Source organism: Callithrix jacchus, chromosome 3 (assembly GCF_049354715.1).
Source record: "Callithrix jacchus isolate 240 chromosome 3, calJac240_pri, whole genome shotgun sequence".
Classification (NCBI taxonomy): Eukaryota; Metazoa; Chordata; class Mammalia; order Primates; family Cebidae; genus Callithrix; species Callithrix jacchus.
In genome coordinates, this window is record NC_133504.1 from 28,433,057 (window position 1) to 28,459,211 (window position 26,155).

A 26,155-nucleotide genomic window follows, 5' to 3' on the forward strand; every position below is an offset into this window, starting at 1 on the left:
CAAAAAACGTCCCTATCTAGAGCACTCTACCCAAAAACAGTCACTATAGAGCACCCTACCCAGCAACAGTCAGTATAGAGCACCCAATGCAGCAACCAACAGTCACTATAGAGCACTCTATCCAACAAGAGTCACTCTAGAGCATTCTACCCAGCAATAGTCATTATAAAGCACTGTACCCAATAACAGTCACTATACAGCATTCCACCCAACAGTCACTATAGAGCACCTACCCACCAACAGTCACTATAGATCACTTACACAACAGTAAGTATAGAGAACTCTACCCAACAGTAGTCACTATAGAGCACCCTACCCAAAAACAGTCACCAGAGAGTACCCTACCCAACAAGAATCAGTATAGAGCACCTTCCCAATAACAGTCACTATAGAGCTTACTACCCAACAACTTTCACTATAAAGCACTCTACCCAACAACAGTCACTACAGACCCCCTACACAAGAGTCACTATAGAGCACCTAAACAACATGAGTCAGAATGGAGCACCCTACACAACAACGTTCCACATAGAGCATCTACCCAACAACAGTCACTATTGAGTTCTCTACCCAACAACAGTCACTATTGAGTTCTCTACCCAACAACAGTCATTGTAAAGGACTCTACCCAACAACAGTTTCTATAAAGCACCCTACCCAACAACAGCCACTATAGAGCATTCCACCCAACAACATTCACTATAGAGCACTCCACCTAATAACAGTCACTATACAGCACACTACCCAACAACAATCACTATAGAGCACCCTACCCAAAAACAGTCAATGTAGAGCACAATACGCAACAACAGTCACTATAGAACACCTACCCAACAACAGTCACTATAGGGCACCCCACCAAAAAACAGTCAGTATAGAGTACCTACTCAAGAACAGTCACTATGGAGCACTCTACCTAGCAACAGTCTCTATAGAGCACCCTACCCAGCAACAGTCACTGTAGAGCACCCTACCAACAACAGTCAGTATGGAGCACCCTACCTAACAACAGTCACTATAGAGCACCTACCAAACTGCAGTTCCTATAGAGCACCTACCCAACATGAGTCGCTACATAACACCTACCCAACAACACTCACTGTAGAGCACCCTATTACCAACAGTCACTAAAGAGCACCCTACCTAACAACAGTCACTATAGCGCACCTACAAAACAACAGACACTATAGAGCACCTACCCAACAACAGTTACAATAGGGCACGTACCCACAAACCATCACTATAGAGCACTGTACCCAAGAACAGTCACTATAGATCACCCTATCCAACACCAGTCACTATAGAGCACCTACCCAACAACTGTGACTATATAGCACACTACACATCAACAGTCACTATCGAGCACTCTACACAAAAGTAGGCACTATAGAGTACCCTACACAACAATAGTCACTATAGAATACCTACTAAAGAACAGCCACCATAGAGCGCTCTAAACAACAACATTCACTATAGAGAACTCCACCCCACAACAGTCACCTATAGAGCACTCTACCCAAAAACAGTCAGTATGAAGCACCAGAGACAACAACAGTCACTATAGCCCAGCTACCCAACAACAGTAACGATAGAGCTCCCTACCCTAGAACTGTCCCTATAGAGCACTTGCCCAAAGAGAGTCACTATAAAGCACCTACCAAACAACATTCACTATAGATCACCTACCCAACAACAGTCACTATGAAGCACCTGCCCAACAACAGTCACTATAGAGCACTCTACCCGAAAACTGTTACTATTGAGCACTGTACCCAACAACAGTCCTTATAGACCACCCTACCCAAAAACAGTCACTATAGAGCTCCCTACACAACAACAGTCACGATAGAGCACTCTACGCAACAACAGTCACAAAGGAGCACTCTACAAAACAACAACTCCTTCAGGGAGTCTAATAACCCATATTTTAGGCTGCACGGAGGACTGGAAACTCTCTGAAAGCAATAAGCCAGGATATGCATAGGACTCATTTTGTTTCTCTGTTCTCAGGGATCATCATCCTTGGTTGCCTTGTTTCATGTATTTTCTCACATTTTTGTTGGTTCCAGTGGGAAGACAAATATGGACTCCATCTTCTTACTCAATCTTGGCCAGAAGCAGATGTCACTCATATTTGTATTTTAAGACACAGTTTGATTAGCCTGGTTATGTTATTTTTTAAATTAATAATAACGTGTTAAGCACACACTGAATAACAGTGTAAAACTGAATATCTAGAAGCCAGTTTGAATTTAGAACTTGGCCATAGATACGGAGAATTGGAAGATGAGGTAGAAGCTGATTATAATTGATCATGATCTGCATAGAGCAGTGGTTCTCAACCTTGACCCTACATTTGAATCACCTGGGAGAGTTAGGGAGCCCTGATGATTCAGCCCCACCCTGGCAGTTCTGATCGAATTTGTCTGGAGTCTGGCCTTCCATCAGGATGATTGGAAGCCCCCAGGCGATTTTGATGTCCAACCAAGATACAAAGCCACAGGTGAAATGGACAGCTCCGGATCCTCCTCCACGTGTTCACAGCTGGCTCTAATCCTCTTCCCATCTTTCCTCTCTCCACATCCTCCCTTCCTCCAGCAAAGTCCAGGTTCTCTATGGGCGGACACACCTGTTTGACTATGAAGTGAGCAGGACGTTCAACAATGACATGCTCCTGGCCTTCAGCAGCAGCAGCTGCATCACTGCCCTGGTCTACATCCTCACCTCCTGCTCAGGTAGGGCTTCTCTCAGGCCTGCCATCTCCTCCCCTCCAGGGTGCTCCTGTCTGCCCAGAGCCTGCCTTCTCAAGAGTTTCAGAATACTCTTGAACCCAGCACCTCAGAGCTGGGGACACAGGAATGTGTCCAAAAATCTTTTTTAAACCATGGGCAGGCAGACCGAGGCCTAGAGGTGGGTTGAGCTGTGCCAGACTGGGTCACACCCTCTACCCTGGGCACCTGTAGAATTGGACCTTTTGCCTGTTGACCATCTTTCTCCTGTTGATAGCCTTGTGTTAAGGAGCCTGGGGTATTGCACTCCTTTGCGGATTACTTTGTGGCCTATTTTGGGGTCCAAGTCAGCTGCCCTCTGCCCCCCACTGATCAATTTTTCACCTCCACCTGCCTATGGACACCAGCTGTTGCTTACTGCTGTCTGTATACAGTAGGCACACTCTATTGCCCAAGCAGACAAGAGAATGGTAATACTTTCCAAAATGAAAAAGACGTTCATTCATCCATGCAATGAATATTTGCTGGGCACCAAACTATATGCCAGCTGCTATAAGGTACCAGGGATCCAGGCCCAGTTCCTACCCCCAGATAATATATAAGGTCCATAAGGCTCTTGAGGTAAGGTCTGCAAAGAGGAGGATGACCTGACTTACTCAGAGATGGCTTCATCAGCCACTTGGGCCTCCTGCCGCTGCCCTCTTTGGGCATGGAGAACAGAGAATTGGCCCTCTGCCTGTGCTGGGAACAGAGAGGGTGGTGAATGGTGTCCAGGGTTGTGGGGAAGAGGTGGGACCCAGCTGACGTCAGGGACACTAATGGGGCTTGTGTTCCATGAGGGTCCCCCAACCTTCTCCCTTGTGTCTGTTACCCTGCCCAGTGTTCCCGTCCTTCTTTGGGATTGCCAGCATTGGTCTTAGCTGCCTGGTGGCCCTCTTCCTGTACCACGTGGTCTTTGGTATTCAACACTTGGGCATCCTTAATGGGGTGGCCACCTTCGTGATCGTGGGCATTGGTGAGTTGCCGCTCTTGCCATGGCAGTACACCTCCCACATGGGAACTCTGCCCCACCCCCTTTCTCCCTGGATACAAAACCTGGCTTCCATTGGGGCTCTACACAGCCCTACTGAGGCCTAGAGCCTTGGAGTGAGGGGTTAGAATATGGGTGGCGGGCGGATCCTTGCCATAGGATGAGTGGAGAGAGCAGGAAGGTTTGCTGGGTGGAGGTGAGGATGGTGGGAAATGTGGGAAAGAGGCCAGGATGTGGCAGAAGGCACCTATCTCTGGGTGAGGTTGGGGCCAAGAAGTGTGGTGTGTTGGGGGGTGGGGCTTGAACTCTTGGTGGGAGGAGCCAGTCAGAGGGGTCTCTCCAAACTCAAAGCTGAGAAGCAGGACTCGGCTGCAGCCTGACCTCCCAGGAGGCCACTCAGACTTGGTCCAGGCCCAAGTTGGGCCCGATCCTGGAGACAGCAGAATGGTCCTGATTCTGCCCTCCTGGCCTGGGACTCCCTCCCACAGGTGTGGACGTGTTTGTGTTCATCAACACCCACAGCCAGGCCACCCATCTGGAAGACCCACAGCTGCGCATGATTCACACCATCCAAACTGCAGGCAAGGCCACCTTCTTCACCTCCCTGACCACAGCTGCCGCCTATGCAGTGAATGTCTTCTCCCAGGTGCGGACCTGCCCTCCGTTCCTGTCCTGGCCTCCCCCTGGCCCCTGTGCACACACCTAGCCCCTGGTCTCTGCCCTTTCCACCACCACATGAGTGCCTGCATAGCCTTCACCTCAAGGTATTTGCTCCATCTCTACAGTTCATTTTTGTCACAAATCACCCATTACCTAAACTTAACAATTAGGAATATTATAATCACCTGGACAGCATGTATCAGGGATACTCAGTAGCCCTAGCCAAGCCTCCACCCTGGAGGACATTTGGCGATTTTCAAAGCTCCTTCTCACCCTTGCTAATCGTCAAAGGTACAATTACCATCCTGTTTTCCAAAACGAAACGTGGCCCCTGAGAGGTAAAGTGACTTCTTTGGGGTCACACAGCAGATAAGTGAGAAGCCTGACCAAATCCACAGTGATTCCCACCCCTGCCCCAACCCCTGCCTCCTTTCAGCTGCATTTTCCTCCCTCACGCTGACTTTCTCTCGCTGCCTCTGAGTGGGGCTTAGGAGAAGGCCTTGAACCCAGAATGGGTCCTTGGTTTGGAAAGAGTGAATTGGCCCAAGTCTTTGAGATACTTTATGACCTGAGCTGAGCAGTCCATCTGGAAACCAGTAGATGCTTTAGGATTATCTGGATCCTTCTAGAGAATCACTTCCAGAACGTAGGCAGAGCTGGGTTCAGCTTCTGCTGTGTCCTGGGGCAGGCTGTGTGACCTCTCTGAGCCTCGCTTTCCTCATGTGTGGATTATCTGGGGACTGATAGGCTAGGATGGCTGTGACAGTGTTTCACAGAGTGCAGGTTGCTGTGATGTTGGTTAGAGCTTCTTTCCAACTGGCACCTCCCTGTGGTCCCTGTGGTACTTCTGGAACATACCCATTGCTCCCAGTTCCCAGGGTCCCTGCTTCCATCGTGTGGCAACATTCTCTCCCCCTGCCCCCAATAGCACATGGCCTTGTCTCACAGGATGTGTCTTCTGCTATCCTCCATTCGTTCCTGTAATGACAGTTACTGAGCCCTGCTCTGTGTCAGGCACTGTTCTAGGCAGTGGGCTACAGCTAGCCAAGAGCCTCTGCTCGAGATGGGGCCCTTCCTGTGCTGCTGCAACCCCTGACACCAGCCCTTGGCTCCTGGTGTCCTGTGAGGCTGGTGGCTGGCATTCTACAGCCTGGGCCTCCTCCTCCTTTTGCCTCAGTCTGGGAGGGATCTGGGGTCCTCAGTGTCTCTCCAGCTGCAGGGGCACCCAGGCCCCCTGACTCCAGGTTCAACCAGCCCCACATCCCTCTCTTCCTTTCCATCACCAGATCCCAGCCATCCATGACTTCAGCCTGTTCATGTCCCTCATCATGTCCTGCTGCGGGCTGGCCATGCTTGTCACTATGCCTGCAGCTCTGGGCCTCTGGATCTTCTACCTGGCACCACTGGAGAGCTCCTGCCAAACCAGGTAAGTCAGGCAGGGCTTCTTCCCACAGCAGGATATCCACAACAGGGCTCTGTGAGCTGCTTGGCACACCACCCACTCCTCCAAAAGCCTTCTATGTGCCGAGTCCTGTGCTAGGCAGGGAACAGGGAGTAAAAGAAACTTCTGTCCAATAATTGCAATTTATGATCACCCATATCAGCAGGAAGTGAGCAAACACTTTTGTCCAAGATCTTATGACATCACCATTCACTCCCCAAAGTACCCTGGGAGCTGGGTTCTCTTGCTGTGCCCATTTTATAGATGAGAGAACAATGACTCAGGGAGGTTGGACACCTTTTTCAAGGTCACCCATTTAGTAGGCAGTAGAGCCTTGATTTAAACCCGAGAATGTCTGCCTCCAGATCCCATGCTCTTAGGTACCATGTTCAATATCCTCTGGTTCTCATCTTTAGATGTAGTGAGCCGTGTGCAGAGCTAAACGGGTTAGTTCAGAGTTGCTGCTGGAGGTTTAGGGGGAAAGGTCTTGTGGGCCTGGTTGTCGGGAAAGATGGAGGGGGATGGCAGTGGAGCTGAGTCAGGCCTGGGTGGCTGCCTGAGGTTGACAGAATAGAGAGATGATGGAGAGTCTCTGGGCTTGGAACAGGACCACTCACTGTAAAAAAAGGCCTTGGTCTTTCTAGATTAAAAAAAAAAAGAAAAGCCTTGGTCTGTGGTGTTCAGGGACCCATGACCACTTGCACATGGTGAGCCCTGGAGGGGCTGGGGGGAGAGAAGGGCCCAGCAAGGAGCTTAGACTTGGGCCTGAGATGGACTCCTGAGCTCTCCCACTCACACCCTCTCCCTTCAGGACCCTGCTGTGGTGGCACGGGTTGGGCACTGCCCACGGGTGCCCTGGCTAAGCTCTGTTCTCTGTACCATTGGCATTCAGATTTGACTGTTTTCCATGACAGTTTCATGACATAGAACCAGCGTTGTGGGGAAAGGGTACCTTCTTCTAATCTTTACAGAGATGCCAAATAAGCCTACTGCCCCTGCCCCCCAGTCTGGGACTGTCCCCCAATAGTCCTAAGCACGGTCACCTTTGCAGTCAGTCAGACATGGGCTCCAAGCCCAGCCTCCTCCCTTGGGAACCGTGGAATCCTGGGCAAGTGACTTCACTTCTCTGCATCTGTTTCTTTTTCTTTGAAGCAGTTGTGATCCCTGTGTGTGAGTCCCGTGAGGATTAATTGAGATCATCTACGCAGGGCTCCCGGCTTGCTGCTGGCACGTGGCAGTGGTATTAACCACACACACAGTCCCCGTATCAACCATGAGAATTATTCTTGTGCTAGGTCCCTAGGGTGAGCCTTGCCCAGCTGGCTCATGCGTTAACTTCAGCTGAGACCTCAGCCATGCAGCTACACCCTTAGCCCGGCCCCCACAACCAGAGCAGCTGTCTCCCAGTGCTCGAGAGCCTGCTGGGAATGCACCAGCTGGGCACAGCCCTGTCTGGTGTAGTTCCCTTTCCTCACAGGGCTTTTCATCTCCATCCTCATCCTGTCCCTGGTGTTTGTCCGCTCCACCAGCCAGGCCCCACTGCTCTTCCGCCCAATACCAACATCCAGGTGCTGCTGGACCTCAAGTACAACCTGAGCACTGAGGGCATCTCCTGCATCACCTGTTCAGGTGAGGCGTTACCTGCCCCCTTGGGTGTCCAGATCTCAAAGACTGCTGGTCTGAGAGATGCAGGATCTGGGCTCCCCATTCATGCCTGACCTCAGGCAAGTCCCACTCACCTCTGAGCCCCCGTGTTCCCACAGTTCATTCCATAGATGCTTGTGGGGTACCTGCTGGGTGCTGGCTCTAGGGAGTGTGGTGGGTGGGAGGCACAGGCTTCCCAAGCTCAGAAAGTCCACATTCCAGCTCGAGGGACTGGTCACTGTAATAGTAGATCTGAGCTTTGGTGGAGAAAGAATAGAGAGTCTAAGAGGCCCACATCATGGAAGGCTTCCTGGAGAAAGTAACATCTAAGCCAAAACTCACAATAACAGGAAGGAGTTAGCCAGGCCCAGAGGGGAGAGGAGGGAAGAGTTGGGGTTAGCCAGGCTAGGAGGGGAAAGGAGGAAAAAGGTGGGGTTAACCAGGCTAAGAGGGGAGAGGAGGAAAGGGGTGGGGTTAGCCAGCCTAGGAGCAAGAGGAGGGGTTAGCCAGGCTGGGAGGGGAGAGGAGGGAAGGGGTAGGGTTAGCCAGGCACAGAGGGGAGAGGCGGGAAGGGATGGCATTAGCCAGGCAGGGAGGGGAGAGGAGGAAAGGGGTGTGGTTAGCCAGGCAGTGGGGGGAGAGGAGGAAAGGGGTGGGGTTAGCCAGGCAGTCGGGGGAGAGGTGAAAGGGGTGGGGTTAGCCAGGCAGGGAGGGGAGAGGAGGGAGGAGTCTAGGCAGAGGAGGCTACAGAGGTGGGAAGACCAAGACCATGTTTGAGAGAGGCAGTTGCAGTAGCTAAGGTTGTGAGCTGGTGGGCTGGGCCAGGGCAGGGGGGCGAAAGTGAGGGTTCTGGATTTTATTCTGATCATCACTGGAGACTAGTCATGGGGTTCAAGTAGAGAAGCGGGGTGATGGAGTCTCCCAGGTGCTGTGTGGAGTGGATTGGGGCACTGGGTGGAGGCTGGGTAGGAGACTAATGGGTATTCTAGATGAGAGGCAGTGGCGCTGGGACCAGCGTGCTGATGGCAGACGTGATGGAGTCCAGAGGTTTTTAGGAGGTGGTTTCCACAGGGCTTGGTGATGGGGTGGGAGCTGGGAATGAGCAAGGAGGGGAGATAGAGATGGCTCCCTGACTCTGAGGTAGCTGGTCCAGGCCGAATTTTACAGAGGGGCAGTTGAGTGGGGGCAGGCGAAATCAACCCAAGGTCATCCAGCTTTGCCAGGGCAGTTAGAAACCAAATGAGAAGATGCCTGGGTGAGCGCTTCCAGCTCCCAGAAGCAGGTCTGCTGGCTGCTGTAACTGCCTTCATTTAATTAGGGTGGTCAGATTAACCTGGCCTTCCCCTTGGTAATGGCAGCCAAATGCATGATCATCCACTGCAGCTCTGAGAGGCACTGGGGGAGCCCCTCGAACCTCAGAGCCAGCCTCGGCCACATCCCCAGCTCCTCTCCCCGCTGCCAGGGCATGGCCTTGCACTCCATCACTGCCACCACAGGCTTCCTGCCTGCTCAAAGGGCCTGCTTCCCTTCTGCAGATGGACAAACCCCAAACTTTCCAACAACATCTGGGGCCAGAACCCCACCCACAGCCCAGCCCCTGCCCCCTGTACCTCTTCCTCTGGAACTGCCTCTTAAAGAGACCCCTCCAGAGTACAGCAGAGTGCTTCAGCTTTTCAAAGGGCAGGTGAGGCCAGACCCAAACAGGGCTGAGGTCACTCCCTGGGCAGGTCCCTCCACCTCTGCTTTCCACTCCATCAAGTGGGGTTTCCAGAACTGCCGCAGGATGGCTGTGAGGATCAGAACTTTGAAGGTGGAGTTTCTCTCATTTCTAATTTAAAAAACTCAAAAGGCTAACGTACAACACTTGAGGCAAAACAGGAATAAATGTCTCCCATCATGTCCGCCAGCTGATGACCTTGGCTTTTCAGTCATGCCTGTCAATTGGGTGCGGAGGATACAACACCCCACCCCTGATGAAAGTGTGGCATCATCCCTACCCAACAGAGGGCAGAGTGGCACAGAGAGGGAGAGCAGGGGCGGTTCGATGTTTTTCTCTGGGCAGGCTGATGGTGCCTTTCTATGGGCCTAAAATTTTTATAAATTCAGTATTTGATTGTTTAAAAGTTCTTTCTAGGTTTTTTTCTGACCCCTGACCTCCCCACCCCCTCCAGTCCCTGGGCCCCAGTTCCTGAGACTGTCTCAGATCCCAGCCTCTTCCCTCTGCCCATTGGGCCCAGCCCGGGATGCCCTGCTGTCATTGATGTGGCATTGGGGGTCAGGTCTGTTCCAGGAGAAGCCTCACAGCCTGCAGAACAACATCCGGACATCCCTGGAGAAGAAGAGGCGAGGCTCAGGGGTCCCCTGGGCCAGCCAGCCTGAGGCCACCCTGCAGGGTGAGCACTAGGGGTGGGAGTGTGGGGAAATCCTCCCTGGTGCTAGGGTTGGGGGCCCTGTGAGGGGAGCAGGTAAAATTCCTTCTGGATTCTCCTGCAAGAAGAATGTGTGTTCCTGGTCACTGCTGAGGAGCTGGGGAAGGGGGGTGAATTTGGGGCCCTCACCCACCATCCTGCCAGGACAGTAGGCTCCCCTGACACTGGTCTGTGGTGCTCTCCAAGCCCTCCCTGTACACCAGAGACATCTCCTGAGTGTCGGGGGGGTAGGGGGAATGGAGGGCGTCCCGGGCTCTGAACACTGGCTTATCCCTACTGGAGTCTCCCTCAGAGGTGGGTGCTGGGACAAGGGTACTGGAGGAATGGAGGGAACTCTGTTCATCCCTATCACCCTATGGCACTGTCACCACCTCTGCCTGACCACTGTCATTCCCAGCGCCAGCCCTGTACCATCACTGGCACACCTCACCATGGAACCCTCCATCACTGTCACCTGGGCCACCCATCCCAGTGACTACCACCTCCCCCACCATCCCTCTCACCCCATCCCAGTACCCATCACCTCCCCCACCATCTCTCCACCCCATCCCAGTGCCCACCACCTCCCCCACCATTTCTCCCACCCCATCCCAGTGTCCACCACCTCCTCCACCATCCCTCCCACCTGATCCCAGTACCCACCACCTCCCCCACCGTCCCTTCCACCCCATCCCAGCACCCACCACCTCCTCCACCATCCTCCCACCCCATCCTAGTGTCCACCTCCCCCACCATCCCTGCCACCCCATCTCTGTGCCCATCACCTCCCTCACCATCCCTCCCACCCCATCCATGTGCCCATCACCTCCTCCACTATCATTGCCATGGACCTGGTCTAGTAGAGAGGGGCACAGTCAGCACTGGAGATAAGCCCAAGGCCAGGACTCAGCTCTTTAGTCAATAGAGCTGAGGGTGTCCTGCTTCATGGTCAGGATAAGTCAGTCAAGGTCAAGTCTGCCCGTCTGTCATCCCTCATTTTTCCATAGATTTCCTGGGCACTGTGTACATCTCTAAACTGAAGAGTAAAGGCCATCCTGCTGTCTACAGGCTCTCCCTCAATGCCAGCCTGCCTGCTCCTTGGCAAGCTGTTTTGCCTGCAGATGGAGAGGTGCCCTCCTTCCAGGTGAGCCTGGGCTGTCGTGAAGTGAGCCACCACCACTGGGGATGAGGGGCCCTGAGGGCCACACTGTGGGCACTGGCCACATAGGGAGAGAGACATAGCTTTGAGGATGAAGACCCCCTCCTCCACACCAGTTATGTCTGTGACAGGGACCTGCTGAGTGGTAGCAGCGTTGACTTCTGAGTCAGCCAGGCCTGTATTCAAATCCTGGCTCTGCCATTGATTAATTGTGTGTCTTTGAGCAGATTACTTACTGTCTCTGAGCCTCAGTTTCTTCATCTGTGACATGGGGATGTGACAAGCACCAGCCAGAGTTGTTGCAGATGTGTGAGGTGAGGCATGTGCAGTGCAGAACGCCTGGGTGCAGTCCCTGCTTGGGCAGTGGCGGCCAGGAATCTTGCTGTCCTTGGCAGCTACTCCAGCATGGCAGAAAGGAGTCCCCAAGCACGGACTTGAGTCTTCCCCTTCATGGGGGTCATTTGTGTTTCTTTTCTTCTTTTTGGAGTGGGGAGGACAGGGGCTTGCTCTGTCACCAGACTGGAGTGCAGTGGCATGATCATAGCTCACTGCAGGCTCGACCTCCTGGGCTCAAGGGATCCTCTCTTGTCAGCCTCCTGGGTAGCTACAACCACTGGCACACACCACCATGCCAGCTAATTTTGTTTTTTATTTTTTGTAGAGACAGGGTCTCTCTGTGTTGCCCAGGCTCATTTGTGTTTCTTTAACATGGTCCACCCTCCATGGTGACAGGGACATGTGCCAATTCCTTTGTTCAGGGTTTATATTTTCATTTGAAAGATTAGGTCTCTAAGGCATTTTCTGCCTCTGAGCCTTTGCACGTGCTGTTCCCACTGCCTGAAAAGCTTTTCCTTTGGCTTCATATGTGGCTGACTCTGGTGCTCACTGAGGTCTCAGCATGCCTGTCGGTCCCCACACAGTCCTGCCCCAGCACTTTTCTCACCTTGTCCTCCTCTCCCTGCCATTTGTCCCATCTTATCTTCTTTGTTCTTGGGAGCCATCATCATTGCCAGCTCCACGAGGGCAGGGGCCATGCCCATCAGAGCCTGGCACATTTCCTGGCATGGGACAGACAGTGAGCAATTGTTGAATGAAGACATGAGGCTCAGAGAGGGAGGAAGAGATTTGCCCAAGTGCCGAACTCAAACCCAGGCCTTCCAAGCCTCCACCCAGGGCTCTGTCCCCGACTTCAAGGGTGGGGACTAGGTGAACTATGCTGAGACAGGAGGGGATGGAGCCCAGGCCGAGGCAGCCCCCCTGAGTCATGTGTCTCGTCTCTGTCAACCCACTGCTTAGGTGTATAGAGCACCTTTTGGTAACTTCACCAGGAAGCTGACCACTTGTATGTCTACAGTAGGGCTGCTCCAGGCAGTGAGCCCCTCTTGCAAGTAGATGCTGACGACCTTGGCTTGTGATGCCAAACGGGGCTGGAAGTTTGACTTCAGCTTCTACATGGCCACCAAGGAGCAGCAGCACACCCAGTAACAGAGCCTGGCAGACAAGCCAGTGCCCACCAGCCCCACTGCTTCTTTGCCCTTTTCTAATTTTTCTCTCTTCACATGAGGCGTGCCAGCAGGCACCCCCAACATTTTTTTCTGAGATGCAGTCTCACTCTGTTGCCCTGGCTGGAGTGCTGAGGTGCAATCTTGGCTCACTGTGTATAACCTCTGCCTCCCAGGTTCAAGTGATTCTCCTGCCTCAGCCTCCTGAGTAGCTGGGATTACAGGCATGCACCACCACACCTGCCTAATTTTTGTATTTTTAGTAGAGGTGGGGTTTTGCCATGTTGGCTAGGCTGATTTCAAACTCCTGAACTCAGGTGATTCACCTGCCTTGGCCTCCCCAAGTGCTGGGATTATAGGCATGAGCCACCGCAGTCGGCCCTGAGGGAAACCAGCAGTCCCCTTTAAGAAACTACCACCCATTTCCACACACCTGCTCAGATGGGTCTCTGCTCAGGGCTGGGTAGTGGAGAACATTAGAAAGATGGTGGGCCCGGGAGCTGCTCCCCCTCTTGATAGCTCCTCAGGGGTTACAGTGGCCACCTGCTCTAGCACACCCTCTGCCTAGAATGCTTTTCTCCAGCTCCTCACGTGTAAGACAATTTCTCAATATTCAAGCCAGTGTCCAAATATCTCCCAGGAGAGGCTGTCCCTCCTCTAGCGCCATGTCCAACCTCTTTCCATATGTCACCCACTGCCCTCCTGGCCCCACTGCCACCTGCCACCATGTTGACCTGCGCTGTTACCTGTCTTCCCACGAGAGCACATGGGCATCTCATGGTGGCACCTTGACCGTCTCACTTGGTGCTGCTTCCCAGCAGCTGTCATGGTGTCTGGCATAGCAGGTGCAGGTAAGTACTTGCTGAATGAATGAATAAATGAGTACACACCGCTTCTCCTTGACAAGGCACTCACCCACACTCTAAATACATCATGAATTCAGAACATATTTATTGAATGCCCCTGCCCCTTACACTGGAAGGAGAGTGAGGGGAGGGCCTCTGTTGTATTCACCTGCCACTGGCCCAGTCCCTGTTAGTGTAAAATCAGCCCCCACTGCGTGCCCAGTGAGAGGCCGAATTCTGTGCTCTTTGGATCTCCATGCCAGCCAGGGGCACATTTTCTGGGGTTTCATTCCCCGTGTTGTAAACACGGCCCTGCATCCATTTATTCGTGGAGGTCATGTTAGCCGAAGGTCTCTCTCTGCTGTTCACGGATTTAACAAACCATGGGCTCCAATGTGCCGGCACTGTGCTGGGGACATGATAGTGACAAAGACAGATATGACTCCTGCCCTCGGGCCATCCATTGAGAGACAGGCCACTAACAAGTAAACAGCAGTGTCATTATAAACTATGATACATACTCTGAAAGAAATAGCCCCACTGTCATTGTGGTAGAGAACAGCGGTGTGAGGCCATGCTTGGTGACACAGGGACTGTGGCATCTGATGGGGCTGGGTGACACCTGGGGACTGTAGCCTCTGAGGGGGCTGGGTGACACTCGTGGACTGTGGGCTCTGACAGGGCTGGGTGACATGCGGGGGCTGTGGGCTCTGATGGGGCTGGGTGAAAGGGGGACTGTGGCCTCTGAGGGTGCTGGGTGACATGGGGGCTGTGGCCTCTGAGGGGGCCGGGTGACAGGAGCTGTGGGCTCTGTCAGAGCTTGGTGATATGGGGACTGTGGTCTCTGATGGGGCTCAGTGACACAGGGACTGTGACCTCTGATGGGGCTGGGTGAGAGGAACTGTGGGCTCTGTCGGAGCTTGGTGACATGGGGACTGTGGCCTCTGATGGGGCTGGGTGACATGCAGGGACTGTGGGCTCTGATGGGGCTGGCTTTAGAGTGTCAAACACCGGAGGCTGTTTGATAGGCGGCTGAACTCTGCATGAGGCGGAGGATGCAGCTTAGAGGCCGGGGAATGGCAGGACATGTCTTGCTGGGTCCTTTCCAGAGTCTCTGACAGGGCTGGCTTTGGAGCATCAAGCAGCTACAGGAAACCAAACTCTGCATGGGGCTGAGGGTGCAGCTGGGAGGCTGTAAAATGGCAGGACAGCACCCACGGGGTCCTTTCCAGCCTGGCATCCTGACTCAGGAGTAGGGTTCCCTCTGCCTGTCCTTCCCTGAGCCCCAGTCTGGCCTCATTCTGCACAGACACATCAGTGACCAGGTTTCAGGCAGGCTGCCTAGATGAGCTGAAAACATTCTAGAAAGAACTTTGAGCTGCAATGGGTCCGGTGGTTAGCCAGCTGTTGACCCTGCAGCCCTTCCTCCCTGTAGAATCTAGAGACTTCCTCACTGTTGGGGTTGAGGCGAGGCTGGGGTCTTCTGAGTGGGAACCACTAGGGTTGGCCCTGGAGTCCTTCCTGAACCCTCATACCCCTGGGGGACAGTTTGAAAGCTTTTGGTCTTCTCCACCCTTCATGCCTTCTATGGGGATACTGAGGCCCAGAGGGACCAGACCTTGACTAGGTTCCCACAATCAGCCTTGGCAGAGACGGGGCTAGAACAGCCTCCAGACCCTTGGCCCAGGGCACTTCCCCCAGCCCAAGAACAAATCCCCATACAAGGGCAGAGCCCAGTCCAGACCCCACTATCCACCAGCTTCAGTCTCGGCCCACTCGCCTCGCCTCCCCTGACTCCTCCTGGTTTTTCTGGCCTCAGCCCAGCCTCCATTGCCTCCACAGGAAGCTGTGCTTCACCCAGTCCCACAAGCCCGCCTTCCATAGGCATGTGTGCTTGACTCCCCCCAGCTGCCTGCTCAGCTCCAGCCCTGACGGGCCAACCAAAGGCTTCTTCTTCATGTCTAGTGAGAAAGGTATGGCAGGGGCACACAGGTAGGGACCTAGGGAGCTGGGCCCTGCCTGCCCTTACAGCTCTGCCTTCCTGTTCCCAGTGCCCAAGACCAGTCTCTCAGCCACCTTCAGCTTCAACCCCTGTGTGAACACAGGCTGTGCGAAGCCAGTGGTGTGGCCGCTTGTGGACACCAGGGCCATGGTCTTTGGCATTATTGGCATCAACTGCACCCGGCAGATGGACAACCACGTCATTGGAGACCCGGCACAGGGCTTGCATCTGGCAGATGCCGAGGGCCCAGCTGCAACAGACTTGCAAATAAGCACCTGCCCAGGGAACCATGTCCAGCACCTCCCACACCCTCTTGGCTCCTCGATAGCTCCTCCAGTCCAGACAGAACCCCCTTGGGCTCCTGGGGGCCCTGTTCTTCTTGAGGACTCAGCAGCATCCACCTCTTAGACTCACCCGGGAATCTGGGTTTAGGGCCCAAGGCGGCTGCCTCCCTGTGAGGGACGAGAATGGAGCGAGGGTGATACAGGTGTGGATACCTCCTTGCCCTCCCCGGGCCCTCCCCCTTGCTCTGAGCTCAGCTGTGTCTTTCTCCTCGCTGAGATGCCCCTCCCTCACATGCACTCCTGTCCCATTTTGAACTGGGCATAGTGGGTGCTGGGGATTCCTGGGAGGAAGGTCAGCTGTGTATCCCCTGCCTTTAGTAGTCACAGCACAGTGGGGTATAAAGGAATGGCAGCCATGGAGTAAGTCAGGAGCAAGGTGGAGTCGAAGAAAATGTGTGTGTTCAGTCCACACTGGGTATCTGCAGGCACTCAGAGCAGGGCCAGGAGACCAGGCAGGTGCTGTGGAATAGTGAGGATGTGGCTATCTGGGAGGGTGGGAAGAGGAAGAAGTCCAAGTGAAGTGGCGGGGGGAGGGGAGGAGGGGAGCCCTAGGGTCCTGTGTGGCATCCCTGGGGCTGAGGGTGAGCACGCAGGACTGAGTCCCCTTCTCACTGAACGGCCTGGCCTGGCTTGTGTCTCCTTGGGAAAGGGCAGCGTTGTCTATGACAGCAGCTTTGACCTATTCAAGGTAATTGGGCACCTGTGTCATCTCTGCAAGGCCATGGCAGCCAACTCCAGGCTGGTGAAGCCCTCAGGTGCGTGGGGGTCGGGGGAGCTGGTTCCTCTGAGGGAGGATGGACTGACCCGGGAAACACAGAGGCCGTGGGACAAGGAAGACAGCACGAAGGACACAGTGCCTGGAGTGTAGGTGTCTTTGCAGGTGTGTATCTGTGCTGTGTGTGTCCACACCAGGGTGGGGTGTGTGCCAGCAGTCAAGGGTTTTCAGATGGGAGCAGGCTTGTGTGTGAACGGGACTAGAGCAGAGGTGTGCATATGTGGGATGTGGGGCACACCTGCAGGGGTAGCTTTTCCAAAATTGGAGTTGGGGCCAGGGGCTGGTCCACAGCCAACCTGGATGAGGCCACTGCAGGTGTATCCCTGGGAGGGCCCCACATGTCATGTTCCACCCCGATGTCAAAATCATGTTGTAGGTTTCCCAATGCCGTTGCCACTGGTTACAAACACTTTAAGCCTTATAGGTAGGTGAGTGCATGGGCACAGGTGTGACGGGGGTGGACTGGCTCTTCCAAGGCCACTACCTACTCCTTTTCTTGTCTCTCCCCCAGGCTACAGCATCTTCTCCTTCCTGCAGATGCTGCACCCTGAGTGCAAGGAGCTGCCTGAGCCCAACCTGCTCCCGGGGCAGCTGTCCCATGGGGCAGTGGGCGTCAGGGAAGGCCACGTGCCATGGATCTCCATGGCTTTTGAGTCAGTGAGCCTGGGCAGCCTCTCTAGGCACCATGCTGCATACTTACCTCATGTGTGCCACCTCTGATCCCAGATCAGGGGGAGATGCTGAGGCCCAGAGAGGTGGAGTGACTTACCTGAGGTCACACAGTTAGTGGATGTCAGTGTCAAGTGCTAAACCAGGCCACCTGACTGAGCTCTGCCCTTTTTTCCCCTTGGGTGGCCTGCCAGTTCCCTTCCACCGACTCTTCTCCTCCCATCCCTCACCACTAACCAGGTATCCATGGTATTTTTTAGTCTCTAGTCTTTAGGGGCCAGTAGAAGTCCAGGATGCCCGCCTCTGCCACTGTGGGAGGCCAGGTCAGGGCCCCAGGTCCTGGCAGCCTCCCTCAGGGTGACCAGGGGACCTTCCATCCCTTTTACCTCCCTGCTGCCTCTGTCACTCCAGGATGCTCCCTGGGCTCTGCCCAAGGAGGCATAGGCACAAACCTGTGAACATACACACACATGCACACAACCCCCCCCACACACCGGTGGCTGGTTTATTTTACTTAGTGCCAGGTTCATGGGCACTGTGGGACCTTTCTGCCCAGGCATGTGGCTCTCCCAGGCTTGGCAAGACCATCCCTGCTGCCTCCATGCAGAGACCTGGGCTCAGTCCTCACTGGAATCCTTGTGTGCTCTGTGTCCTCATCCCCTCTGGCCTCCTCTAGAGAAGAGGGTTAAAGGTCCCTGCTGCCCTCTGGCAGGTGTGGAGATAAGAACACATGGGAAAGCCTGGGAAGTAAGAACAAATGTGACAGGTTACAGGGGGGAGGTGACTTCTCTGGCCCCCACCCTGACTTCCTTCCTACTGTTTGTGTGACTGATTGCACAAGCAAGGAGACCACTGGCCACCAGCCACCAGCCCGGAGGGCCTCGGAGCCCTGAGCAAGACCTCAGGCAAATGCAGACACCAGTTCAAAACCCCAGATGGATTTTTAAAGATTGTTTTTTTATTTTACTGTGGTAAACGATACATAATATAAAATTGACCATCTTAACCGTTTTTTTTTTTTTTTTTTGCCACTCACTCTCACCCAGGCTGGAGTGCAGCAGCACCATCTTGGCTCACTGCAACCTCTGCCTCCTGGGTTCAAGTGATTATTCCACCTCAGCCTCCCCAGTAGCTGTGACTACAGGCACAAACAATTACGCCTGGATAATTATCTTTTATTTTTTATTTTTTGGTAGAGATGGGATTTCACCATGTTGGCCAAGCTGGTCTAGAACTCCCGACCTTGTGATTCACCCACCTTGGCCTCCCAAACTGCTGGGATTACAGGTGGGAACCACGGCACCCAGCCTGAACCATTTTTAAGCATACAATTCAGTGACGTTAAGTATGTTCACACTGTTATCCAACCATTAACACCATCGACTTCCAGAACTTTCTTCATCTTTCCAAAGTGACGCTCTGTCCCTGCTATAAACCAACTCTCCCCTCCCCTTCTCACAGCCACTGGTACCCACCATTCTACTTTCTCCATGAATATGACAACTCTAGGGAGCCTCATGTGAGTAGAATCATATGGCATTTGTCCTTTGGTAACTGGTTCATTTTCGTTTTTTTTTTTTTCTTGAACTGGAGTTTCGCTCTGTCACCCAGTCTGGAGTACAGTGGAGTCATCTCAGCTCACTGCAACCTCCACCTCCCAGGTTCAAGTGATTCTCCTACCTCAGCTTCCCAAGTAGCTGGGATTACAGGTACACACCACCATGCCTGACTAATTTTTTGTATTTTTAGTAGGGATGGGGTTTCACCATGTTGACCAGGCTGGTCTCGAACTCCTGACCTCAGTGATCCACCCACCTCGGCCTCCCAAAGTGCTGGGATTGCAGGTGTGAGCCAATGCTCCCGGCCGGTGACTGGTTCATTTTATTTGGTATGAGGTTCATCCATGTTGCACCATATATCAGAACTCACCTCCCTCTGCAGGCTGAAGCCCCAGGCAATTCCAGGGAGGAGAGAAGTCCCCACTCAGGCTTACCACATGGCAAGGCACCCACTTCCAGGCTGACCCCACCAGCCCTCAGACACACATGCACGTGCACACACATACACACGGACTCCTGTGAACTGGCTTATGCGCAGCAAGAGCAGAATTGATAAGCAGATACCTTAAGAACCTTCTAGAGCAGGGAAAGTGCCTGTTTCCCTCATTCATCATCCATGAGCACACCTCGGGGCTGGGCACTGTGGGCCAGCCAGGCTTCTCCTGCTCTTGCAATTCCCAGTCTCACTCTCCAGGGCCAGGCAGGTTGCCAGGCAGTGGCAAGAGCTGGGGAAGCACTGAGGGTTTGGAGACCCCAAAGGAGGCCCACCTTGGGGCATCAAGGAAAGCTTCCCGGAGGAGACAGGACCCCAGAAAGCCTTGAAGGATGAACAAGAACTGGCTGAGCAGGCAGAAGGAACAGCATGTGCTCTGCGTGGACACAAGAGCATGGGGGGCCCTGGGAGCTGAAGGGGGTTCTGGTGGGCCAGGACCGTGGTTGCATCTGGACCAGCACTGCTATAACAATCACATGATGCCTCCAGAAGCTGGTCGGGACTCGTTTTCGATTGAATCATCATTCACACCCTCCCCAACACACACAACACTCCACTAGTGGCCACAGAACAGACCAGCCATACCCTGGGAAGGGTGGGTGGGCCACACAGCCCCTGCCTGTCTCACCAGCTCCTGTCTCTCCCCACAGACCATGTACAAAGGCAAATCCTCCTTCCAGATGTACTCGGACTACCTGCACTGGGAGAGCTTCCTCCAGCTGCAGCTGCGGGCCTTCCCCGACGGCTCAGCCCTGCACAGGGGATTCCGGACCTGTGAGCACTGGAAGCAGATCTTCATGGAAATCGTAGGCAAATGGCAGCCCCGTCCCTCCACCCTGGGCAGACAGGGGCTGAGGCAGAGGGACCTGGGGCAGGGAGGGTGTGAAGCAGCCTTTCTGAGCCACACTCTCCGTCCTGACCAAGAGCCCTGGGGAAACCAAGTGACACAATGGCCAGAACACTGATCAGAGGCTAAAGTTTCGGTCCTCTCCTATTGGGGGCATCTGGCCACGTTCTCTGATCTGGACTTTGGCCACCTAAAAAGTAACAGACTGGGCATGGTGGCTCATGCCTGTAATCCCAGCACTTTGGGAAGCTGAGGCAGGCAGATCACAAGGTCAAGAGATCAAGACCATCCTGGCCAACATGGTGAAACCCCTTCCCCTCTACTAAAAATATAAAAATTAGCTGGGCATGGTGACACGTGCCTGTAGTCCCAGCTGCTCAGGCAGCTGAGGCAAGAGAATCGCTTGAACCCGGAAGGCTGAGGTTGCAGTGAGCCGAGATTACACCACTGTACTTCAGCCTCCAACAGAGCAAGACTCCGTCTCAATAAAATAAAAAAGTAGCAGTTATGACCATGATGGCAGCTGCCAGTTACCAGCACCCGCTAGGTGCCAGGCTCTGGACTGAGGGCCTGACCTGTGTTCTCCTCAACTCCAAACAAGGCCTGTGGGGTAGGTCTTGTTATGACCCCATTTTACAAGTGGAGAATTGGAGTTTCAGAGAGGTCAAGGGCTCACCCCAGCAGCACAGCTGGCTGCAGCCACCCACAGAGCAGTGCACTGAGGCCCTGTTCTACCTTGCAGGGGTGCGTAGCGCCCTGTGTGGCCTGGTGCTGTCCTTGCTCATCTGCATAGCCGTGGTGGCCGTGTTCACCACCAACATCCTGCTCCTGCTGCCCATGCTCCTGAGCCTCTTGGGTACATGGGTGAGGGGCTGGCAGGCATCCAGCTGGTGAGGATGGCAACAGGCAGGGTCTCCCTGGTGGCCTCCAGGTAGCAAGTTTATCTGAACCATTCACTGTCACTGGAGGCTTTTCCTCCCACACTCCATGTCACAAGACCTGCCGGTGCCATCTGGGACACTGGCTTATAGGTCTGTGCTCCCGAGCAGAGCCAGGGTACCCAGGTAGTAGCCCCTGGCTCAGTGATGTGTTGTCACACTTGTCCCCTCTTTTGGAGGCCCCCTCAGAGTGCCTTGTCCCTCCTGTCACCTGAGGGTGGGGCTGGACTCCAAATGTCCCTGTTCCCCTAAGGCCTCCAGGGCAGGAGTCCAAGCTGCCTCCCTTGCTGTTCCCTGGCAGGCATCATGTGCCTGGTGGTGATCATCATGTACTGGAGCGGCTGGGAGATGGGCACCGTGAAAGCCATCTCCCTGTCCACCCTTGTTGGCTCCTCTGTGGATTACTGCGTCCACCTGGTTGAAGGCTACCTGCTGGCCAAAGAGAACCTGCCCCTCCACCAGGCCAAGGTGAGCATCCTGCCTGCCTTAACCCTCTACCACCCACATTGGGTCTTCTCTCAGGTCCGTGCAGCTGAGGGACCCTCAAGGGCAGCTGGACACCCCAGTACCAGGACCCTCACGCAGGCTGCATTCTAGGAACTAAGGTTTCCCAAAGCTGATCCCCAAGCCTCAGGGGATCACGTTCTAATGTCCACTCCCCCCAGCCTCAGTCTCCCCAAGTGATCAATGAGAGGATTAGACCAGACACAGGATTCTAAGGGCCCTTTCTTCTTCCCATTGCCCCAAGTCCATGGCTCATTCTTTTTCCAGCCATGACCCAGAGGCCACAACTCTGCTCCAGCCCCTGCTGGCTTGGTGAGGACATATTTATGTATCCAGTGCCAAAGGATCTGAAGCTAGTAACAATTTTTTTCCTTAGTTAGGAACTGCACTGGTGTGACAACATTCACAAACATGTAAAAATCAAATCAGTCACACATTTAACTGCCTGTGGTCAAAGGAACAAAATAGGTTCCAAGCAGGGCTCCCATTTATGAGGACCTACTGTGCAGACCCTAGCATCCTGTTGCCATAGCAACACCCACCGTGTACCTATTCTCCCAACCCTGTGAGGCCACTTGCAGCTCTCATCCCAGTTACAGAGCAGGAACCCAGCCTGGGGTGGGAGCGCATGATTCCCCAGGCATTGGCCAGAAGGGTCCCATGTGCAGGCTGGGCCCCCGGGTCTCTTCTCACCCCCAGGACACCCGATCACAGCACCAGTGGTGTACACTGGAGGCCATGCAACGTGTGGGCATGGCCATCATCTCCAGTGCCCTCACCACGGTCATTGCCACAGTGCCCCTCGTCTTCTGCCTCATTGCCCCATTTGCCAAGTTCAGCAAGATCATGGCACTCAACATGGGCATGTCCATCCTTTACATGCTGACCATCAGCACTGCCCTGCTGGGCTCATGGCACCTGGCTCCTTCACCCAGACCCAGACTTTCTTCCTCAAGGCCCTGGGTGCTGTGCTGCTGACAGGGGCCCTGGGGCTGGGCACCTGCCTCATGCTCCTGCAGAGTGGCTATAAAATCCCCCTGCCCGCAGGGGCCTCCCTGTAGCCCAGGCCAGGCTCTGGACACTTGCACCTTTGGTCACATGGGTGGAGGACAGGAGCTGCTTCCCAGCTGGGCTCCGGCTAGCTGTGTCCCCAAGCCTGGGCCTGGCGCACCCTTTGGGATAGCCTGGAGGCTGACATCCATACAATTGGTGTGGCCCATGCAGCCTTTTCTCAGCTCGGAGTTGGAGATGGCCGCCACCCCACAGGCCGTGCTGCTGGCGGCTACACTAAGCTTTTTGGCCAGTGGCAGAAGAAACAAGCCCTCCTCCCATGCCTGGTCACCATGGGGGTCAGGTGAACTTTGTAGGGGATCTCGCTCTCACCCTGCGTCAGTGCTCACAGCCTTCTGGTGTGGATGTTACAGGGTGGCCCCCATTCTACTGATGTGAAAACTGAAGCACCAGGACACAGTGACTGCCCTGTCACTGGATCGGTGGCAGAGCCAGAGCTGCCTCCGAGTCCCATTCTGCCCTCGGGGTTTTGAAGGAAGAGCATACCACTATGGATTCGGAAGAAGCATCACCCCCCTGCCCCCCCCGTAACCCTCCCCTTCAGCTTTACAGCGGCCAGTGCTGAATGGCCCTGTGGTCCTGGCCAGAAAAGACAGAGGGACCTGGCTTGGGCTTCTGCATGTCCTACCCCTGGCCCCAGTCTCAAGGGACTCTTCGAAGGCCCTCTTTGGGAGCTGTGGGGCTCAGCACAGCTTTCCTCACAGATCCAAGCCCCTATCTTTTCCACCTACTCCAAGTGGATGTTTTGGGGGGTGGCCGCTGTGGGGAGGAGCTGCCATGCCTGCCACCTGCTCATGGCAGAGGTTTCCTATTAAAGTGACATGGGATTTTAGATGCTGCTGTTAACACGAGTGTTTTAAGCACTACTGGCTCCACCACATTTCTCAAGTTGAAGTGTGACTGTGCACACTGCCCATCCTAAACCTGGCACAAAGGCTGGGGCTCACACTGGAGGGAGAGGGGCATGGGCTGGAGGGTGACGACCCTCCTGGAACAGGTCACAAGATGCTCTGGGGGAGGTGGGGTTCAAGAGATGCTTCTCTTTAAAGGGTCCAACTGGCTCCGCAGAGGGGTGTTTTGAGGCTGCCTTTGGCATGCCAAGTATGGTGCTGGGCACTGAGCTCTTTCCCTGGGGACGGACATTGCCACTGGGCTTGATGACTGTGGACTCGGACTGAGCTAGAATGAATCCGTGAGGGTGGGAAAGACATCAAAGGTGGTTTCCAGGCCAGCCCTCCTGGCCTTCTGTAAATACTAACTGGGGGCCTGATGATGCAAGGCAGACATTCACCGTGGCGTCCTCCACTTAGCAAGTGTTTGTTGAGGGACTGTTAGACCTTGGGCCCACCATGCATGGTGAAGAACGACATCAAGCAAACAGTGAATGAGCTTAGCAGATGGCATTAACTACGCCAGAGGCTCTCCTCAGGGTTTGTGTCCATGTCCCGGGGCTGCCAAACAAAAAAAGCTCCACACACTACATGACTTCCACAACAAGAGTTTCTTCTCACTGTTCTGGAGGCTGGAAGTCCAAAAGCAAGATGTTGGCAGCGTTGGTTCCTCCTGAAGGCTTTCATGGACAGTCTCTTGTCTGCTCTTCTGGCTTATGCTGGTTGGTAGCAAACCAGCCTTGCTGTTCCTTGTCTCTGTGTCGCTCTAGCCTCTGCCTCTATCCTCAAGTGACCTTCTTAGTCTGTTGCACTGTCTATGGCACCTTCTTTCTTTCTAAGAGGGGCACCAGGCATATTGGATTAGGCCCCACCCTAGTGACTTCATCTTAACATGATCATCTACAAAGACCCTATTTTCAAATAATCTCGCATTCACAGGTACCAGGAGTTAGAACTTCAACATCTCTCTCCGGGGACACAGCAGGGTTCTCACGTTGTTAGACCTTGTTGTTGAGCTCACTTGTTAACCATGAGGCGTAGGTGCAGTCACACCCATTTTGCACACGGGGCAGCCAAGGATCTGAGATTGACTTGTGGGGATCACACAGATTGACTTGTGTGGCTCCACCATTGTGTGGCCTTGAGCCCCACCAGCCTGTCCCCTGGTGTATCCTCAGCCATTAAGATTCACAGCCTCTCAGTACAGTCTAACAAAGGCTGATGATGGTTACAGGGATGTCTGAGGTTGGTGGTCAGATCAAGAGGCACGTTCTTAGAAAATCCAGAGTGAGAACACTTGTGTTTGTACAATGCTTCATACCTGGGCATCTTCCCATCCAACATCTGGACACTGGGAGGCCCAAAAATGCAGTGGCTGAGGGGAAGGACCATGCCCCAAAGCACACAGCCCTGAAGGGCCTGATCAGGGCACAGGCTGGGCTCTGACCTGGGACCAACTGGCAGAAGTCCCCAGATGTGCATGAGGCCACATCTGCAGGATTGATCCTATTCCAAATGACCACCCATACAGGGAGTATGGGACAGGCTGGTGGGAGGAGGCCTGGTAGTAGCGGTGGGGAGGGGAAGGGGCTGGCAAATAGGATGCCTCAGGAGGTGCTTAGAAAAAGATCTACATCTCCAAGTACTTGTCCTGAGAACTCCTCCAAAACTTAGTTTTAATATAAAGATAGAATCATCTGCATGTCATCCAAATAATGCCCATTTGGCTGGGTACAGTAGCTTGAACCTATAATCCCAGCACCCTGGGAGGCCGATGCAGGTGGATCACATAAGGCCAGGAGTCCAAGACCAGCCTTGCCTATGTGGCGAATCCCCATCTCTACTAAAAATACAAAATTTAGCCAGGTATGGTGGTGCACATCTGCAGTCCCAGCTACTTGAAAGGTTGAGGCAGAAGAATCCCTTGAACCTGGGAGGTAAAGGTTGCAGTGAGCCAAGATTTGGCCTAGGAGACAGAGTGAGACTGTCTCAAACGAAAACAAATAATGCCTATTTGTAAAGAAACCCTCACCTCACCTCTCTCCTTTTGTGGTACAGCTCCTCTTCCTTCCCCTGGCCTCTGCCTTTTCAGGGTGTTGTGGGGGTGCTGGGCAGGCAGGCCCAGGGTGGAGGAGGCAGGCCCTGTGTCACTGTCATCTCCTCCAGGGTGGCAAGGGCTCCATGGCACCTGTACACCTCTGATGCCTCCCTCACGACTTCTGCAAGTGGAGTTCCCTTTTCACCGATGAGCACTCAGAGGCCCAGAGGGGAAAGAGTGCACACCCAGCAGGCTGCCTGGCAGCTTCCCTCCCCGCCAGCCTCCGGCCAGGCTCACCCCTGGGGATGGCATTCTCAACTTCAGGTCTGCGTCTCCTCATCAACGCTGACCTGTCTGGCCCTGTGTGTGTTCTTCCTCCAGGAGTGGGGCCAAGATCAGGCTCGAGGAAGGTCATGAGTGGGAGTTTCCAGAATTCTGGCCATACAACCGGTCACTTACTTACCTCCAAATAGATCCCCCTTCATCTTGTTTGTGAATACTGGCGCCACAGGGACCCAGATTCACTAACTCCCACGTAAAGAACCTTGACCTTCCTTTGCCACTGATGCACAGTTCATGGTCTTAGTGAGCTTTGCTTAGAGTTAAT

At 54.0% G+C, this 26,155-nt stretch overlaps 1 protein-coding gene across 1 annotated transcript in view; it reads left to right on the plus strand.

Moving 5' to 3' along the window:
- Window positions 1–22,610, plus strand: part of LOC118152009 (protein dispatched homolog 3-like) — a 52,310-nt gene extending 29,700 nt beyond the window's left edge. Inside the window, 19 exon segments of the mRNA XM_078366061.1 lie at window positions 2,599–2,735; window positions 3,610–3,744; window positions 4,248–4,405; window positions 5,706–5,845; window positions 6,867–7,039; window positions 7,338–7,412; window positions 7,415–7,489; window positions 9,784–9,897; window positions 10,920–11,056; window positions 12,368–12,552; window positions 15,261–15,391; window positions 15,470–15,633; window positions 16,414–16,523; window positions 17,016–17,196; window positions 19,911–20,070; window positions 20,850–20,963; window positions 21,347–21,513; window positions 22,249–22,456; window positions 22,459–22,610. Of these exon segments, the coding sequence (XP_078222187.1) occupies window positions 2,599–2,735; window positions 3,610–3,744; window positions 4,248–4,405; window positions 5,706–5,845; window positions 6,867–7,039; window positions 7,338–7,412; window positions 7,415–7,489; window positions 9,784–9,897; window positions 10,920–11,056; window positions 12,368–12,552; window positions 15,261–15,391; window positions 15,470–15,633; window positions 16,414–16,523; window positions 17,016–17,196; window positions 19,911–20,070; window positions 20,850–20,963; window positions 21,347–21,513; window positions 22,249–22,456; window positions 22,459–22,610 (2,716 nt within the window).
- The last annotated feature ends 3,545 nt before the right edge of the window (window positions 22,611–26,155 follow it).